Source organism: Stegostoma tigrinum, chromosome 30 (assembly GCF_030684315.1).
Source record: "Stegostoma tigrinum isolate sSteTig4 chromosome 30, sSteTig4.hap1, whole genome shotgun sequence".
In the NCBI taxonomy this organism is placed as follows: domain Eukaryota; kingdom Metazoa; phylum Chordata; class Chondrichthyes; order Orectolobiformes; family Stegostomatidae; genus Stegostoma; species Stegostoma tigrinum.
The window spans coordinates 44,885,242-44,903,983 of NC_081383.1; the positions used below are offsets into that span (position 1 = coordinate 44,885,242).

General features: G+C 40.3%; 1 protein-coding gene across 2 annotated transcripts in view; it reads left to right on the plus strand.

The window, feature by feature from the left end:
- rfx2 (regulatory factor X, 2 (influences HLA class II expression)) overlaps window positions 1-18,742 on the plus strand; it is a 121,223-nt gene that overhangs the window by 80,481 nt on the left and 22,000 nt on the right. For both annotated transcript variants that reach the window (XM_048559915.2, XM_048559916.2), the window contains 6 exons: window positions 541-665; window positions 1,593-1,711; window positions 6,369-6,481; window positions 7,578-7,729; window positions 9,632-9,729; window positions 12,259-12,408. In XM_048559915.2, coding sequence (XP_048415872.1) covers window positions 541-665; window positions 1,593-1,711; window positions 6,369-6,481; window positions 7,578-7,729; window positions 9,632-9,729; window positions 12,259-12,408 — 757 coding nt within the window. The remainder of the gene's footprint in view (window positions 1-540; window positions 666-1,592; window positions 1,712-6,368; window positions 6,482-7,577; window positions 7,730-9,631; window positions 9,730-12,258; window positions 12,409-18,742) is intronic.

Sequence of the window (18,742 nt, forward strand, 5' to 3'; positions counted from 1 at the left end):
ACCCTCCTATCCTTCTACAACACTGGGAAACCAAAGGCCTCCAGTACCCAAGTGGCAAGTTACAATCCCGTTGCCCCACTGTCCAACTGAAGTTAGTATTCATTACTTGGACAGCATGCTATACCCCAGCTCTTAATGTCAACCAAGCTGCAATTACTGGCCTCTAAATGGTTCATGGTATTCAAGGCTCTTGAATGATAATTCAGTTGAAGCATGTAACAAGTATGAGTGTAACTGAATAATAGTGATCAGTACTGTTCATCAAACATGTAATTTAATGTTTGAAATGATATTGGCCTCTTGCAGAATTTCCATTGCAAAGAAAGGAACTAAATTAAACTTTCTTTCAACAGTCATAGATCTTAAAATGTATGAAAAATAGTTAGGCTGGATAATGTCTTTGCAGATTTGCAAACCAGTTTTTTAAAGAAAGTTCTCGTTATTTTTGAACTAAAACAAATTGGCCAAGTAAGGTAAAGTCACCCTTTCCATTTTTTTGAAGTTATTTCCCTTTTTTACATTTTGTTCCTTTGTCTTCAGATTTAAACCTATGCAGAAGTTGGATGGTGTTGGAGACAATATGCCTGGGAATGGACAACATGCAGCTCCAACAACACCAGAGCAATCTGTAGCTGCACAGAGCCAACACCACCAGCAGTTTCTCGGTCAGTCAGTTAATCTTTATACAGTTGATTTCAGAGAGGGTTAATCTACGCGTGCATTTTAAATGTGTCCTCTTGAAAGGAGTCAGAAGCCACACAACAAAGGGGCTACACTCCAAAAGCTAATGATTTTCAAATAAACCTGTTGGATTGTAACCTGGCATCGTGTGATTTCTGACTTTGTCCACCCCAGTCCAACACTGGCTCCAACACCGGTGCCTCCGCCTCTTGAAATGAGTGCATAAGGTTTCCGACATCATGTAAACCTATTTCAGCTACAACATTGAAAGAATGCCCCACCATATGCTGCTCATTCTTGGTGCTTCCAGTTCTTTCCTCATGTTAATGAATCCCAGCAGGTATTTTTCCAATTCTCTCTGTTTGCCTTTATTGATAACATCAGCATTGGGTTCATTTTTAAAGGTATAATCACAGATTAAAGCCTGAATGCAAATATGTTGCAAGTTTTGAGATATAATTACCAATCGCTGGTACTATGAATTTTAAAGCTTCACATGATATCTAACCTGACACACTGCTAATCTATCAGGTTGAGAATGGCAGTGCAACTGCAGGGACAATTAGCATTTCGCACATGTAAAGCACGCAAACATCTTGTGGCGCGGACTTGTCCGCTCCGTCTTCTCTTTTTGGAAGGACTGTAATTCTGAGGTTTTTATTTCTTTATTCTTCTAATTTATTCCTAAAATTTTATACCGAGAGAGTTTTTGTACCTAAGCTGGCATGAAGATCTGTAGTCCTGGACTTTTTAATTTCTTTACTTGTCTGATTTATTCCTAAGAATCTGTACTTTTACTTGATGGAACCATGAATGGTGACTTTGTAAACTTTTCATGTACTCACGTGAGTACGTGCAAAAAAAACTTAATTCTAATTCTCATTTAATTATTATTCCCCTCACCCCAATAGATATGTCTCGTGCATTGCCAGAGTTTATTGAAGCAGAGATTGGTAGCTGTCCTTTGCCGGAAGATATCACATTGAATGAAGTGAAGACTTTACAGATTTTGTACAGAGAGCACTGTGAGGTGAGGTGTTCTTTAAGCTGGGAGGTTGGGTGAACAGAATGGGAAGAGCTGGTTGCTTCAATTCAGGCCTCACATTGCATTGCCTTTTCAGGGTCAATGCAGGTGATGATTGTTGTATTCTCATAAGGTGTAATACCCTGTCTTGCTTTGGATGTGTTTGGGCTCTTCTGAGACTTGTATTTGTTTATGTTTGTGTATAGTCAGGTGGAGAATCCTTTCCCTGATACACATTAATGAAAGCATTGGTGTCTGCTGTTTCCCAGCCTGAACAAAACCTGTATTTTGAATTTCAACATTGGCCTTATGAAGGGAAATTCTGCTGATTTTTTTTTGTAATCATAAAGGAAGAATTTGAGATAACTAAGTACATCCAGCCTTTCTGTTACCTCTGGTTTATCAACTACTATCTCTATCATAATGGCTTTTGCAACACCTGCTTCCTTGGTAAAGACAAATGAAAGTATTTATTTAGTGCCTGAGCCATACTCCCTGCTTTCACATGCAGATTGCCTTCTCTTAATACCATTTGATTGTTTATTTGGGATTCCCTATTATGTTGCAAGACTCATCTCATATTCTCTCTCCTTCACTCATTCTCCCTTAACTTTCTGTAGTCATTTTGGCTCTCAATATGATGAAAGTTATGCACCCACTTTTTTTTTTCTGCTTCAGCTTATTCCCTCAGTCATGGAGTTCTACAGCACAGAAAGAGGCCCTTGAGCCCATCAAGTATGCACAAGTCAAAATGAGCATTTAACTATGAGAGTCATAGAGGTCTACAGCATGAAAGCAGGCCTTTTGGCCCAAACTGCCCTTGCCTCCCAGTTTTTGCAGTTTTACTCTAGTCACATTTGCCTGCATTTGGCCAACATCCCTCCATACCTATCCCATCCATGTACCCGTCTAAAGCTGTCTTAAATGTACTCACTTCCACCACTACCTTTGGCAGCTTGTTCCAGACACTCACTACTCTCTATGTGAAAAATTTGCCCCTCTAGACCCTTTTGTATCTCTCCCCTCTCACCTCAAACATATGCCCTCTAGTTTTAGACTCTCATGGGGAAAAGCTGACCACTATCTACCTTATGTATATCCCTATTCTAACCCTATTCTCCAGCACCTAACCCCTCGCCTTCCATGCCCATTGTAAGTGCACATAAAAATACTACTTAAACGTGATGAGAGTTTCTACCTCTACTGCACTTAGAGGCAATGAGATCCAGATTCCCACCATCCTCTGGTGAAAACATTTTTTGTCATGTCCCCTCCAAACCTCCTGCACCTCACCGTACATCAGTGCTCCTGGTTACTGATTCCTACATCAAGGGGAAAGGTCCCTTCCTGGCCATCTATATCTGTGATCCTCATAATGTTGTACATCTCAATCATGTCCCCTGTCAATCTCCTTTGCTCTAAGGCAAACAACTCCAATCTGTCCAATCTCTCTTCATAACTGAAACTCTCCAACCAAGGCAACATCTGATAAATTTATGGATTCTGTCTAGCTCAATTGTATCCCTCCTATATTGTAAATTCTGGAACTGTACACAATACTATCACTCTTGCATAACCAATGTTTTATACAGTTCTAAGCATAACTTCTCTGCTCTTAAACTCTAAGCCTCAATTAATAAAAGCAAGAATAGCACATGCCTTCTCAACCACTTTATCCACCTATCCTGATACTTTGAGGGACCAATGTACATACACACGAAGATCGCTCTCATCCTTGGTACTTCTCAAGTCTTACCATTGATAATCTTACTTTTCCATGTTTGTCGATGCCGAAGTGCATCATCTTACACTTACCTGGATTGAATTCCATTTGCCACTGATCAGCCCATCTGATAGCCAATCTATGTCCTCCTGTCTAAAGTTAATTGAAGGTTACCTTCCTCACTATTTTCTACCAATTTTGGTATAATCCACACACTTACTGATCAGCCCTCCTACATTGAAGTCTTAAATCATTTATATAAGACCACAAGCAAGGACCCCAGCACTGATCCCTGTAGGACCCTCCTGTACATAGGTTTCCAGCCACTCGGCCAGTGTGGATCCAATTTGCGAAATTTCCTTCATTACTAGTCTCCCATGGGGGACATTATCTAAACACTTGCAGTCTAAATAGACTACATCAAAAGCATTGCTGTTATCTACACCATAAGAAAAATTCAATCAAGTTGGTCAGACATGACCTCTCCTTAACAAAAGTATGCTGAATGATTTTGATTCGTCCTACCTCTCCAAGTGCAGACTAATTCTGTCCCTCGGAATTGCTTTCAATAGTTTCCCCACCACTGAGGTTAGGCTGACTGGTTTGAAGTTTCCTAGCTTATTGCTTGCTCTCTTCATGAGTAACAATACCACATTGGCTATCCTCCAATCCTCTATCACTTCTCCTTGGCCAGACGGGAATGAAAAATTATTGCTAGTGCCACTGCTTCTTTAATCATATCACAGTCCTTCTCCTTGATTTTTATACTCAACTGTCAAGAGTGAACACCAACACAAAGCGTTGCTTCATTTAGAACTCTACCTACATCCTTCTGCTCCACAATGAATTACCACTGTAGTCCTTAATGGGTTCAACTCTCTCCCTAGTTAACCTTTTACTCACTTTTCTTTCTATTGTCATCCCAGAACTCTAGGTTTACCTTTCTTGTTCATAGGACAATATCTGAACCATCTCTTCTTTAATTGCAGCCCGTAACATTGCCTGCATTCTTTACTTCCAATGTATTTTGGCCAGATTGGTTCTCACCCTTTTGAAGCTGGGCCTTTTCACTCTTTTCTCCTTTTCCATTGCATCTCAAAATTTGTGATACCAGGGACAGTCGGCACGTAAAAATATCATCAGCAGTCACCGATTATTCCCTGGTCCACTTGAAAATGACGAGAGCCAATTTCAGCAATGTCTCGTTCATCACTACAAAAGCAAAATACTGCAGCGACCTGAAGTAAAAATAGAAATGTTGGCAGCACTTAGCAGGCCAGGCAGCATCTGTGCAGTGATAACCAGGGTTAAGGTTTCAATGACCTTTTGTCAGACTGCCATGATGTTTGTGATTGTTAACCTAAATTATTAACTCTTTACCTCTGCACAGGTGGTGCCTGATCCACACAGAATTTCTAAGATATCTGTTTTGAGATGTTCTTTCTCTTTAGGCTAGAAATGTACTGATGTAGAAAATCTTTCGAAACACACTTCAAAAATTTATCTCTGTCTCTTCATATTATTGATATCTTAGACTGTATTACAATAATCAAAGTCTGCCATTAACACTACAATCTAATTTTGGCACCTCACCATAGTTTCCTTGAATGTTTGCTGCTCTGTATCTCCTTTGATAATTGGTGACCTTTTGAATATACATAGTTATGTAATGGCACTGTTTCTTAAAGTCCTATTTTTGATGAAATTGTGCTATATAATGGAAGATGAACAATGCATTTAATATTTTGGACTATTTTCACGCAACAAGAAATTACATGCATTACAAGAATTGTAAACAAAAGACACAGGAGGGACGAGCGGTTGACAGCATTTGCAGTTCAAACTAAATATATATGCAGTAATATATTTTGGAAGTAAAATTGAAAAAGAAAATCCACCTGAAGAAGTGAGATGCACACATTTACAGTCTGTGAAGAAATCAACTAGATAATAAGTATATATGTCTAGCACAAGAATGTAAAAACAAGAAAGTAATTTTCAATTTTGTGAAGAGTGCAAGCTGAAGTTGTTGCCTTCGTTTCAATAGATGTATAGCCGAGTTGTTGTCCCAATTATAGTTTCTCATCATGTAATTTACAATCAGTTAATTTATGCTGGGTCTTTCTTGGTTTTCAGTGAGCATTGTCTCCTACTTTGTCTGCATTTTTAACACTATATTTTCAATTTGTTAAAGAGAAGCCCTTGTTTCAGTGACAGCTTGAGTAATTTTATAAAAATTGAAAGAACTGCAAATCAGAAACAAAAGTGGAAATTGCTGGAAAATTGTCTTGCGGCATCTGTGGAGAAAAATCAGAGTTAACGTTTTGGGTCCGGTGACCTTCCTCAGAACTGAAATAATTTCATAATTAGTTAACTAATTATCATAATTGGGGCAGCACGGTGGCAAAGTGGTCAGCATTGCAGCCTCACAGCGCCAGGTACCTGGGTTCGATTCCAGCCTCGGGCGACTGTCTGTGTGGAGTTTGCACATTCTCCCCGTGTCTGCATGGGTTTCCTCCGGGTGCTCCGGTTTCCTCCCACGGTCCAAAGATGTGCAGGCTAGGTGGATCGGCCATGCTAAATTGCCCATAGTGTTCAGGGGTGTGTGGATTATAGGGGGATGCATCTGGGTGGGATGCTTCAAGGGGCGGTGTGGACTTGTTGTGCCGAATGGCCTGTTTCCACAGTAGGGAATCTAATCTAATCTAATAATCAAAATATCCATATTTACATTTCTGAATATTTTAGGTACGACAGGTTAGATTGATGGTCGTGGGTGGATGTCAAGTTTTATTTATTTGCATTGCTAGCAATCTAGATAACTGCATTCTAAGCAGCTGTTATCTGAAAATGTATTTCAGTAGTTTGCAATGCATTATCTGAACCTTGGTTTTAATTACTTATTGCAGCTCACATAACAAATGATGGCTTCCCTTACAGGCAATGTTGGATGTTGTAATAAATCTTCAGTTTCACTACATTGAAAAACTTTGGCAAACGTTTTGGCATTCAACCCCTTTGCCAACTGATGGGGCCTCTGTCACTTCAGTGAGGTATGGATATTACAAAACCTTGTGACAATCCATTGATTATTTGACGAAACTGGAAGGGTTGATCCTTTAAGTGTCATTTCCTGACATAGAGTTTCTTTTGGGAGTTTTTGGAGCTTTAGGAATCTTGGCGTCAAATTCAAATAAACTGTTTATAATCATCTGCCAATTTCAATAGTTGGAAATCATGGACTACAGTTTGAAATTCTGCAGGGAACACTCTGGCTGTACCCGGGCAGGGAAGGAGGCAGAGGAAGTGGTGCTGGTAATAGACTGTGTAATCAATGCTAAACTTTTGCTTGCTTTTTTTTGAGAGATGAGGATTGTATCCTGGGACCAGTCACTTGCTGCACTGCTGTGTATGCAGTCAGTATTGTGTTTTTATATTGAGGTCTAGGAATGCCATGCATGTTATCCCATACCTCCGGTTTGCTGCTTTTTTTGCCCAATTTATATGCCTCTTCTTTGGCTTTAACACTATACCTGATTTTCCTTGTTTGCCATAGTTGAGCCACCTTCCCTGTCCTACTCTTATGCCAGAAAGGGATGTACAATTATTGAAGTTCATTCATGAATTCTTTAAATGTCTGCCATTGCCTATCCACTGCCAACCCCTTAAGTATCCTTGGCTAGCTTATTCCAGCCAGTGCATACCTCAAGCCATCAAAGTTAGCTTTCTTAATGTTTGGACAGTAGTCTCAGATTTAGTTGTGTCACTCTCCATCTTAATGAAGAAATCTATCATGTTATGGTCACTCTTCCCCAAAGGAGCTCGCATCACAATGTTGTTAATTAATCCTCTCTCATTACATGATACCCAGCCTAGAAAAAGAATGCTAGAATGGATTTACAGTTCTTTATCATTAAGACATTTATTTATTTTAAGTATCAGTTGTCTGATGCTCAGTGTTTGTTTTCAAAAATTGTTGTTGGTTCTACTTTGTAGGTAAAAGGTATGTAATGGACACTAAGTGCTGTACTTACGACATGGATGTGCAGTAACATGGAAAACATACACTGGGCTCAGCCACCAATACATAGTGTTGAGTTTCTATTTGCTACTTAGTTGTGAAGTTTGTTTGCATTTATTTTTGTACAGTGAGGAAGAGAATGAAGCCATTTTCCCTAAAGACAAACTTATCAACCTCTGTAAGTTTGAACCTATCATTAAATGGATGAGGAACTGCGATCATGTGCTGTACCAAGCACTGGTGGAAATTCTTATTCCAGATGTATTGCGACCCGTGCCCAGTGAGTAGCTTACAGTTGTTTCTGTACACTTTTGCATTTCTATATTTAAATGGTCACCTCCAAGTGGCTGCTGTGCTCTGAGCGTTTTTAAATTCATTAATTAATAAAAAATAATTGTTTTAATGAGTGTGAAGATTGCCAAAAAGGCTGACAAGATGCTTCATTTTGAGCCCGAGGCTCTAATTTCTTGAGACACTTGCCAGCATTCTTCATGTTTGTATCATGCGATTTTGGGTGTTTTGTTAGTTCATGGTACAAGCACTGCCTGCCGCTGTCCTCTTCAAACATTTCTTTTGAAACTAGAAAGAGTCCCTGTGATTTTAATTCTTTCTGGAATGTTAAGTGGGGAGTGCGGGGTTCACTGGCAAAGTGGACATTTACTGCCCATCCCCAGTTACTCTCTGAAAGTGGTGAACAGCTTACAGTCTGCTATTGGTTCTTCTGTCAATGATTTAAACCTATGTCCTTTGGGTGACCAACTGTTCTGCCAGGGAAAACCGTGACTTCCTATCTATTCCAAGTGTGTTAAGATAAGGTGGACAAACAGAAGGCTGGAATAACACACAAGCAAGGCAGTATCAGGAGGAAAGGAACAGTCAACATTTTGGTTATAACTCTCCTTCAGGTTAAGATAAGGCCTGAGTTGTTAATGGAAGATCGTCAGCACTATGCTCATGAACAACCGCAACTTTTCGAGTATATACTCAAATGTAGGAGAAAGTGAGAAGACATTTCTGCAGCTCCACACAATTGGCTCCCAGTTTCATGCGATCTGGTGTTAGTTTAACATAGCTCCTTATGCACGTTCATTAAGATTTGATACATTTTAAGAAACCTACGTTTGAATTAATTCATTTTTTCAGTACACTTGGAGCTTTTGTCTTCATTTCATGAAACACTGCTTACCACCAGCTCTCCCATCTTTAGATTGGGTAATTTACTATAACATCCTGTTAAAGATCTTCCACTAAGTTAGTCTATTGTTATATAATGGCCATCCTGTCAGTTCCTTTTTGTTGATACAGTGCTAGTCACAGAATTATGGTTTTAGAAATACAAAATTCTACATCAGAAACAGCAAATGTACACCAGCCTTTAATAGCAAACTTTAATCAATAAATAATTGAAGACTTGGACGCAAACATCTGGCAGGTGTTCAGCAGACCGCTATGGGAGTGCCCAGGTTCAGCTTAGGTGTTCCATCTGTAAACAGTCCAATTACATTATATTGAAGGAGGGCTGGGGAGTTCTTTCCAGTACCCTGATCAGCATTTATCACTCAATCAACATTTAAAATCAAATGGTCTCATCATTATTCCATTTCTGTTTATGGGCACTTAATGATTGTAAATTGTCATGTTTTCTACGTTACAACAGTGACTACAACTGAATTGGTCATAAAGTGCTTGGGACATGATGAAAGGTGCTATATAAATGCTGGAAATCTGAAATAAAAATAGAAAATGTTTGAAAAACTCAGCAAATCTGACAGCATATGTAGAGCAAGAAATAGAGTAAACATTTCACGAAAAGTCTTTTAGACTCAAAATGTTAATTCTGTTTCTCTCTTCATATGTGATCTTGTAGCACCTGACTTTCTCCAGGACTTTTTTGTTTCATATAACGCAAGTCTTTTTGTTTTTCACTATTCTCTTAATTTCCCTACACTGCACTCCAGTAGACCATGCCTCTCTATGCCACATGCTAGCAATGTGCCATGTTTCCAGACTCCATCATTGCCTCAGTAGAACTTAAGACTGAGAGTAGAGCACTTTGTTCCCTGTTTCCGTTCCCTTCCTCCCGACAGACAAGGGTAGGAGGGGGGAACATGTTTGATGGAGCATGGCATCTTTCTGTGCAGTCCCGTCAGGTATGCCCTTAAATTTTTTGGTACTTCTTCAGGTGCCTTGACTCAAGCTATTCGGAATTTTGCCAAGAGTTTGGAGGCTTGGCTGATCAGTGCGATGAGTGGCTTCCCTCAGCAGATGGTTCGAACCAAGGTAAGACAGGATATGATATTCTTTATCCAGCACTGCCGCCTTTCAAACATTTCTCAACCAGTTAATCTTGTCGAATTTGTAAATTTGAAAATAAAGAAAAATGTAATATTTCAATTCATTTTAGAAACATTCAGAAACATTCTAATTTTGTTTTAATGTTAGTAATTTGAAATATTTTTCTGTGGGAGAACAAGGTTATGGACAATATTAGCAAAATTTGGAAAAGAATAGGGATAGGGTATGAGATAACAAGGCATAGAGCTGGATGAACACAGCAGGCCAAGCAGCATCAGAGGAGCAGGAAGGCTGACGTTTCGGGCCGAGACCCTTCTTCAGAAAAATGAGTATGTTAGAAAGGAATTGCAGCGTGATTATGTTGTGGAAAACTAAAAGAGTAACCAAAGCTTTAAAAAAGAAAATTGAAACAAAGTCATAGAATAATGCAGCATGGAAACAGGCCCTTCAGCCGAAACAGGTTCATGCTGACCATGGTGCCCACTCAGCTAGTTCCAATTGCCCACATTTGGCCCATATCCCTCTAAACCCTTCATATCCATGTACCTATCCAAATGATTTTTAAATGTTACTATTGTATCTGCCTCAACCATTTCCTCCAGCAGCCCATTCCATATACACACTACTCTCTGCAGGAAGAAATTGGCCCTCAGGTCCTTCTTAAATCTATCCCCTCTCACCTTAAACCTATGCCGTGTAGTTTTCAAATCTCCATCCCTTGGAAAAAGACTGTATATGCATGCATCCTTGTCTGTGCCCCTCATGATTTTGTACACCTCAATAAAAGTCACCTCTCATTCTCCTAAGTTCCAAGGAGTAAAAGTCTGTATTGACTTCTTCAATATTGACATTGTTACATGAAGTAGCTAAAGTAGCTTTAGGCATGGCATTAGTCATACAGCTGTCGAGATCTACAGTGCCAAAAAAGGCTCTTCGGCCCATTCCTTCCAATCACCTCACTATTCTAATCCTATTTTCCAAATACTTTGGCCTATAGCCTTGTATGCCTTAGCATCACAAGTGCACATCTAAATATTTCGTAAATATTGAGCATTTCTGCCTCCACCACCCTTACTGTAGTGAGTTCCAGGTTTCCCATCACTCCATGGGTGAAAAAGTTTTTCATCACATTTCCTCCAAGCTTTTGCTCCTTTCTTTAAATGTGCTCCCCCCACCCCCGACCCCGCACCGGCCAATGATCCCCTCCACCAGTAATTCTTCCAGTATTTTTCAGAGCTGTATACTTTGCCAACTAAAAGAAAGTAGTTACATTTCAGATGCTTTTAGCAGTTTGTCTTTGGAGGGATTTAGATATGTTCTTACTGAACTCAATTTATATTGCAAATAATTAAGTCCACAGAATCATCATTTCTGGAGGCGAGGATTAGAATTCTAATACAGCATCTATTCACATAGTGACAGAGGTTCCCAGTAAACATTCTCATCAGTTATTGGGACAGCCATGCTTGCTGGAAATCCAGCAGAGCCTGCATCTAGCAGGGTTAATGTCCTTGTTTGGCAGTTCAAAGTTGGTCACTGTAAGGACACTGACCTACCTCAAGGATGGTCAGTAGACAATCGGCTAGCTTTCTGTCCAACAAAGAAAGGACAGAGGAGAATGCACCTGCTTTCATTAGTAAAGAAGCCAGGCCAACAGATTGAAGATACTCTGATGACAAGGCCCAACAACCAGATTTTTCTGATCAGAAGAGTGCATTGTCACTAATACAGAAGTTGTGGCATACTTTTGTAATTTGGCATTTTACAAGAGGTATCAAGAACTAAAATAAAAGGTGATTTTTATTTCAAATGTTACATTCTTGAGTCAGCCCATTGACTCAAAATTTGGTTTTGCCTCAGTAAGTGTCTATCAGACAACTTTTCAAAGATTGAAGGAGTGCATGTAGTGGTACATAAGAGACTGTTATTGAACTTCATTGCTATGGCTTTGAGCACGCTATCATTTGACTACCTATTGGGCAGTAAAGGGGATATGTTTGTCCATTTACAGGAGAGACCAATGATTCTAAATGAAGTAGTTCTTTGGAGAAACCCCAAAATTTCTGGCTCTGATTATATGAATAAAGGTTTCTCAACTCTTAATAGATGTTGAGGATGAAATTATTTACCTACCTGATTATTAATTTTGGAACTAGACCATTGCACTCAAGTCTTTTATTTTAATTATAACGCAGGAAGTATAACCACTTTAAATGCAGCCTGTAATTGAAGCTGTTTAACACATCAGCCTTACCGAGGAACCAGACCATCATGGTAAAACAATCAACTCATTTTCTCTGACACACCCATTATCTTATGTTTTTGATAATTCACTCTAGTTGAGCTCAATTATTTGCATGGGTTAACTCACACTGGCCATTTTTTTAGCTTATTTGGAACTTTTTATTTCTCCAACTGAAGTTATTGCCGTATGGGTGTTGGGAGGTCAGTTTGTGATACAAAGTGAGAAGTAGTTTGCTGATTGATTAATTTATCTGTTGTGTTTTTTTTAAGGTGGGCGTAGTTAGTGCCTTTGCCCAAACGTTGCGCAGGTACACCTCTCTGAATCACTTGGCACAGGCAGCCAGAGCTGTGCTGCAGAATACATCGCAAATCAATCAGATGCTCAGTGACCTCAACCGTGTTGACTTTGCCAATGTACAGGTGAGAACTCCCAGCTAGATTGCTAATTTGAATCACCTTCTCATTCAACTTGTTCTCTGTCCTTGAGTTCTCACCTCCAACACAAAACAGGCCATAGATTTATCAGGATTGAAATCAGCCATTCAGCTACATCTGCCAATAGTCCTCTCTCTGCCCTCTGGCCTTCACTCACCCTGTTCCTCTTACCTTATTTTTGTAGTTTGTCTTCCATATATCAGCCCCTCTCCCTCTTCATGAGATGCATCAATCCCTCTTTTAAAGTTCTTGCTAGCTACAACCTACGCTGAAGAATCATTCCGCTTCCTTTCAAAACTTCTGCTTTTATCTCTCTGCCAAAAAAACCTATTCCTTTATTGCCCAACTCCAATCCATGTCAGACCTCCCTCCTTCCCTCTCTTAATTTCATTGACCAAATAGCCACCTCTGACACTTCCCACTGTCTATCTGTTAAGCTGTGGATTATCAAAGTTCCTTCCAAGTTTGCATATGGAAAATTAAAATATTTTATGTTTTGTTCCCATTATTAACTTTGATTTCTTATCAGTGATTCCAATTCCTTCCTCATTGGGTCACTCAATTAAGCAGAAAAAGGATATTCTAAATCTTAGAGATAGTAAGAAGTGCAGATGCTGGAGTCAGAGACAGCACAGTGTGGAGGTGGAGCAACACAGCAGGCCAGGCAGCATTAGAAGAGCAGGAAAGTTGACGTTTTGGTTCAGGACCCAATCTCTTTACCACTTGGTTTAGCACCATTTCTTTACCATTGATTCCAAGTTATTCAAAAATCAGTTCTCCATATCCTCTCCTACAGTCAGTTTTAACATTTTGTCCTTCAGCCCTCAACGAAATCCTAGATTCACCCCTATCATCAGTGGCAGACTTTTCAGACGCCACAGGCCCAGGCATAAGAACATTCTCAAATATTCTTGCCTATCTCGTTTCTTCTCCTGCCTTTAAATACAATTTCAAGCCAGGTTTCTGGTTAACTCATGTGTAACATCTGTTCATTCTAATTAATTTGAATGGAATAATTAACCATGCTATACTACATTCTGCAAATACAACTTATTATTGAAGGCACTAAGTCAACATTGTTGTTTCTTTGATTACTTTCTTCTCAATTTTCCTCTGATTTTATATCCTGATTTATCCCTAAATCCTATGAATGAGTTTTAGAAGATTGCTTACCAAAACTGAGCAACCTTTTACATAGTATTCAAATACAAGGAAAATACTGCCAATGGTGGAAATCTAAGGTTAAAGCAGAAAGTTCTGGAGAAACTCAGGTCTGGTAGTTTCTGTGAAGTGAGAAACAGAGTTAACTTTTTGGGCCTGATCTGACTCTTCATTGGAACTGCGATACTGTATTGAACATGTTCTTAAAATCCATATAGATACCAGTCTTTACCTAGCACTGTAGTCGACAGAGCCCTCAACTGGGTGCGACCCATAAGACCGTAAGACATAGGAGCAGAAATCAGGCCATTCAGCCCACCAAGTCTGCTCCGCCATTCAATCATGGCTGATAAGTTCCTCATCCCCATTCTCCTGCTTTCTCCCCGTAACCCTTGATCCCCTTGACAATCATGAACCTACCTGTCTCAGTTTTAAACGTACTCAATGACCTGACTCCCGCAGCCTTCTGTGGCAGTGAATTCCATAGATTCATCAGCCTCTGGCTGTAGTAGTTTCTCCTTATCTCCGTTCTAAAAAGTCTTCACTTTACTCCAAGGCTGTGCACTTGGGCCCTAGACTTCCCTACCAACAGAAGCATCCTCCCAACATCCACTTTATCCGGGCCATTCAGTATTCTGAAAGTTCTAGGAATTGTAAATTTAAATTAGGTTATTTAACTAGACAGTGGACCAAGCTCTGGTTCAGTTGGGATCATAAATTCATTTAGCATCTACTGAAGTAGTATGGGCTGAGGTTAGAAACTGGAAAGGAAAGGTCACCCTGTTGGGAGTTTTCTACAGGCCTCGATGAGGTGATCGAGAAAGTTGATGAAGGGAATGAGATAAAGGTTAGAACAGCAAGTCTGGCAGCATCTTTTGTTGCAAAGTTGGGTAGAGTATTTGATGTCTGTAAAATGATAGGTTTTTTGGTGGGGTGGAAAATAGTATGTGGCCTCTTTAAAAGGTAATGCGTCTTTTTCTAGGCTTGGAGATTTTTGAAAACGTGCAGGTGTGCAGAGGGCTCCTGAAATTGAAACATTGTACCAAAAGACTATACTGTTTAAGGTTTTTGGCGAAGTTCCAGAGATGTAGAGGAAAGGATTGCCAAGATGATTCTGGATAGGAGCGATGGTAACAGGGTAGTTGTTATGGGGGCCTTTAACTTTCCAAATATTGACTGGAAATTAGATGGGTCGGTTTTTGTCCAATGTGTACAGAGAGTTTCCTGACACAGTTTATGGATAGGCCAACAAGAGGTGAGGCCACTTTGGATTTGATTCTGGGTAACAAAACAGGCCAGGTGTTAGATTTGGAGGTAGGTGTGCACTTCGGTGATAGTGACCTCAGTTCGGTTACGTTTACTTTAGCGATGAAAAGGGATAGATATATACTGCAGGTCAAGAGTTATAGCTGGGGGAAAGGCAATTATGAGGCAATTAGGCAAGATTTAGGATGCGTAGGATGGGGAAGGAAACTGCAGGGGCTGGGCACATTTGAAATGTGGAGTTTGTTCAAGGAACAGCTAATGCATGTCCTTGATTAGCATGTACCTTTCAGGCAGGGAGGAAGTGGTCAAGCGAGGGAACCGTGGTTTACTAAAGTTGAAACTCTTGTCAAGAGGAAGAGGGAGGCTTATGTAAAGATGAGGCGTAAAGGCTCAGTTAGGGCGCTTGAGAATTACAACTTAGCCAGGAAGGACCCAAAGAGAGAGCTAAGAAGAGCCAGGAGGGGACATGAGAAGTCTTTGGCAGGTAAGATCAAGGAAAACCCTAAAGCTTTCTATGGATATGTCAGGAACAAAAGAATTACTAGAGTAACATTAGGGCCAGTCAAGGACAGTAGTGGGAAGTTGTGCGTGGAGTCCGAAGAGATAGGAGAGGTGCTAAATGAATATTTTTCGTCAGTATTCACACAGGAAAAAGACAGTGTTGTCAAGGAGAATACTGAGATACAGGCTATTAGACAAGACGGGATTGAGGTTCACCAGAAGGAGGTGTTAGCAATTCTGGAAAGTGTGCAAATAGATAAGTACCCTGGGCCGGATGGAATGTATCCTAAGATTCTCTGGGAAGCTAGGGAGGAGATTGCAGACCCTTTGGCATTGATTTTTATGTCATCATTATCTTCAGGAATAGTGCCAGAAGACTGTTCAAGAAAGGGAGGAGGGACAATCCTGGCAATTACAGACCAGTGAGCCTTACTTCGGTTGTGGGTAAAGTGTTGGAAAGGATTATAAGAGATAGGATTTATAATCATCTAGAAAGGAATATTTGATTAGGGATAGTCAACACAGTTTTGTGAACGGTAGGTTGTGCCTCACAAAGCTTATTGAGTTCTTTGAGAAGATGACCAAACAGGTGGATGAGGGTAAAGCGGTTGATGTGGTGTATATGGATTTTAGTAAAGCGTTTGATAAGGCTCCCCATGGTAGGCTATTGCATAAAATACAGAGTGATGGGATTGAGGGTGATTTAGCGGTTTGGATCAAAAATTGGCCAGTTGGAAGAAGACAGAGGGTGGTGGTTGATGGGAAATGTTCATCCTGGAGTTCAGTTCCTAGTGGTGTACCGCAAGGACCTGTTTTGGGTCCACTGCTGTTTGTCATTTTTGTAAATGACCTGGATGAGGGCGTAGAAGGATGGGCTAGTAAATTTGCAGAAGACACTAAAGCCACTGGAGTTATGGATAGTGCGGAAGGATGTTGCAGGTTACAAAGGACACAGATAAGCTGCAGAGATGGGCTGAGAGGTGGCAAATGGAGTTTAATGTGGAAAGATGTGAGGTGATTCACTTGGGAAGGAGTAACAGGAATACAGAGTACTGGGCTAATGGTAAGATTCTTGGTGGTGTGGGTGAGCAGAGAGATCTCGTTGTCCATGTACATAGATCACTGAAAGTTGCCGCCCAGGTTGATAGGGTTGTTAAGAAGGCATACGGTATGTTAGGTTTATTGGTAGAGGGATTGATTTTTGGAGCCATGAGGTCATGTTGCAACTGTACAAAACTCTAGCGTGGCCACACTTGGAGTATTGCGTACAGTTCTGGTCACTGCATTGTAGGAAGGATGTGGAAGCATTGGAAAGGGTGCAGAGGAGATTTAGCAGGATGTTGCCTGGTATGGAGGGAAGGTCTTATAAGGAAAGGCTGAGGGACTTGAGGCTGTTTTTGTTAGAGAAAAGAAGGTTAAGAGGTGACCTAATAGAGACATACAAGATGATCAGAGGATTAGATAGCGTGGACAGTAAGAGTCTTTTTGCTGGAATGGAGATGGCTAGCACGAGGGGACATAGCTTTAAATTGAGGGGTGATAGATATAGGACAGATGTCAGAGGTAGGTTCTTTACTCAGAGAGTAGTAATGGCGTGGAATGCCCTGCCTGCAACAGTAGTAGACTCGCCAAGTTTAAGGGCGTTTAAATGGTCATTGGATAAACATATGTATAATAATGGAATAGTGTAGGTTAGATGGGCTTCAGTTTGGTTTCACAGGTCGGCGCAACATCAGGGCTGAAGGGCCTGTACTGCGCTTTGATGTTCTATGTTCTATTTATGCGTATAGTCATATTTCAGTTTTTACGCAACTTAGCAACAGTCTGGTTGAACAGTTGACCCTGATTGAGCTCTCCTCCTGCGTTGGCAAGCATATGCTTACACTTAACAGCAATCAGAATCATACTGTTTTCAGCTTGTTCAACTTGAAGTTCAGGACAACTGCTGCAATGGATATGAACTAATTCAGGATAATCAGAGATAACATGGGGAGATTTCTGATTGCTATGTGACAATGCCTGTATGTATTCTCATTTGTTTATGGGATGTGGGCATTGCTAGCTGGGCCAGCATCTATTGCTATCACTAATGCCCCTGGAGAAGGTGGTGGTGAACTATGCACTACTGCCATCTTTGGAGTGCAGGAAAACCGACAATGCTGTTGGGGAGGGAGTTTTAGGATTCTGACCCAGCAACAGTGAAAAGAACAGTGATATATTTTCAAGTCAGAATGATGTGTGACTTGAAGGGAAACTCACAAGTGATGATGTTGCCATGTATCTGCTGTTACTGTCTCTCTAGATAACATAGGCTGCAGGTTTGGAAGGTGTTGTTGAAGGAGCCTTGCTGATTTGCTGCAGCGCATCTTGTAGGTGCTACTGAGGAGAGTGAGGGGAGTGAACATTGATAGTGGGACGCAAATCAATGAGATGCTTTGTCCTGGATTAGGGGTGCCAAGCTTCTTGAGTGTTGTTGGAACACTCATACAGGCAAGAAAGGAGTATTCCATCACATTGTTGACTTTTTCTTTGAATATGTTGTACATGAACTGGGAAGTTAGGAGATGCGCACCTTGGTGCAGAATTCTTAGTCTTTATCCTCTGTCTGTGACCACAGTATTTATATAGCTAGTCCAGTTCAGTTTCTGGTCATGGTAGCACTAGAATATTGTGAGGGATTCAGCAATGCTATTACAATTAAAAATTTAAGGATAATGATTGGATTCTCTCTTATTAGAGATGGTTATTGCCTGGCATTTGTGTGAATATTGTTCAAACCTTGCTACCTTTGAAAACAGACTGCTTACAATCTGAGAAGTCCTGAATGGTGCTGAAAATCACCAATTCTTCAGCAAACATCCCCACTTCAGACTTAAAGATGGTGAAAGATTACTGATGTAGCAATTGAAGCTGGTTGGGCCTAAGACAGTGCCCTGAGGAACTCCTGCAGCGATATTCTAGGGCTGCAATTATTGACTTGCAATAATTACAACTATTTTCTTTTGTTCCAGCTATGACTCCAACCAGCAGAGTGTTCTCCCCTGATTCCTACTGACTCAGTCACATGCTGTGTTAACCACATTATGTATATGTCATCTGTATTGCTACATCAGCAATGCATTTACAAGCTGATGATTTTGAAATATGTTTGTTATAAATTCAAATTCTTGTCATATTGGATTTAGCTTTCTATCAATCAATCAACTGAAGAAAAACACCAAAGATTCCGTCACTGTTTATAAGACCATAAGATGCAGAGGCAGCCATTCAAGTCTGCTCCACCATTCAATGGGATCGTGGCTGATCTGATTATCCTCAATTTCACTTTTTGTCTCAGATCCATAATCCTTAATTCCCCTACTGATTAAACGTCTATCTCAGTCTTGAATAT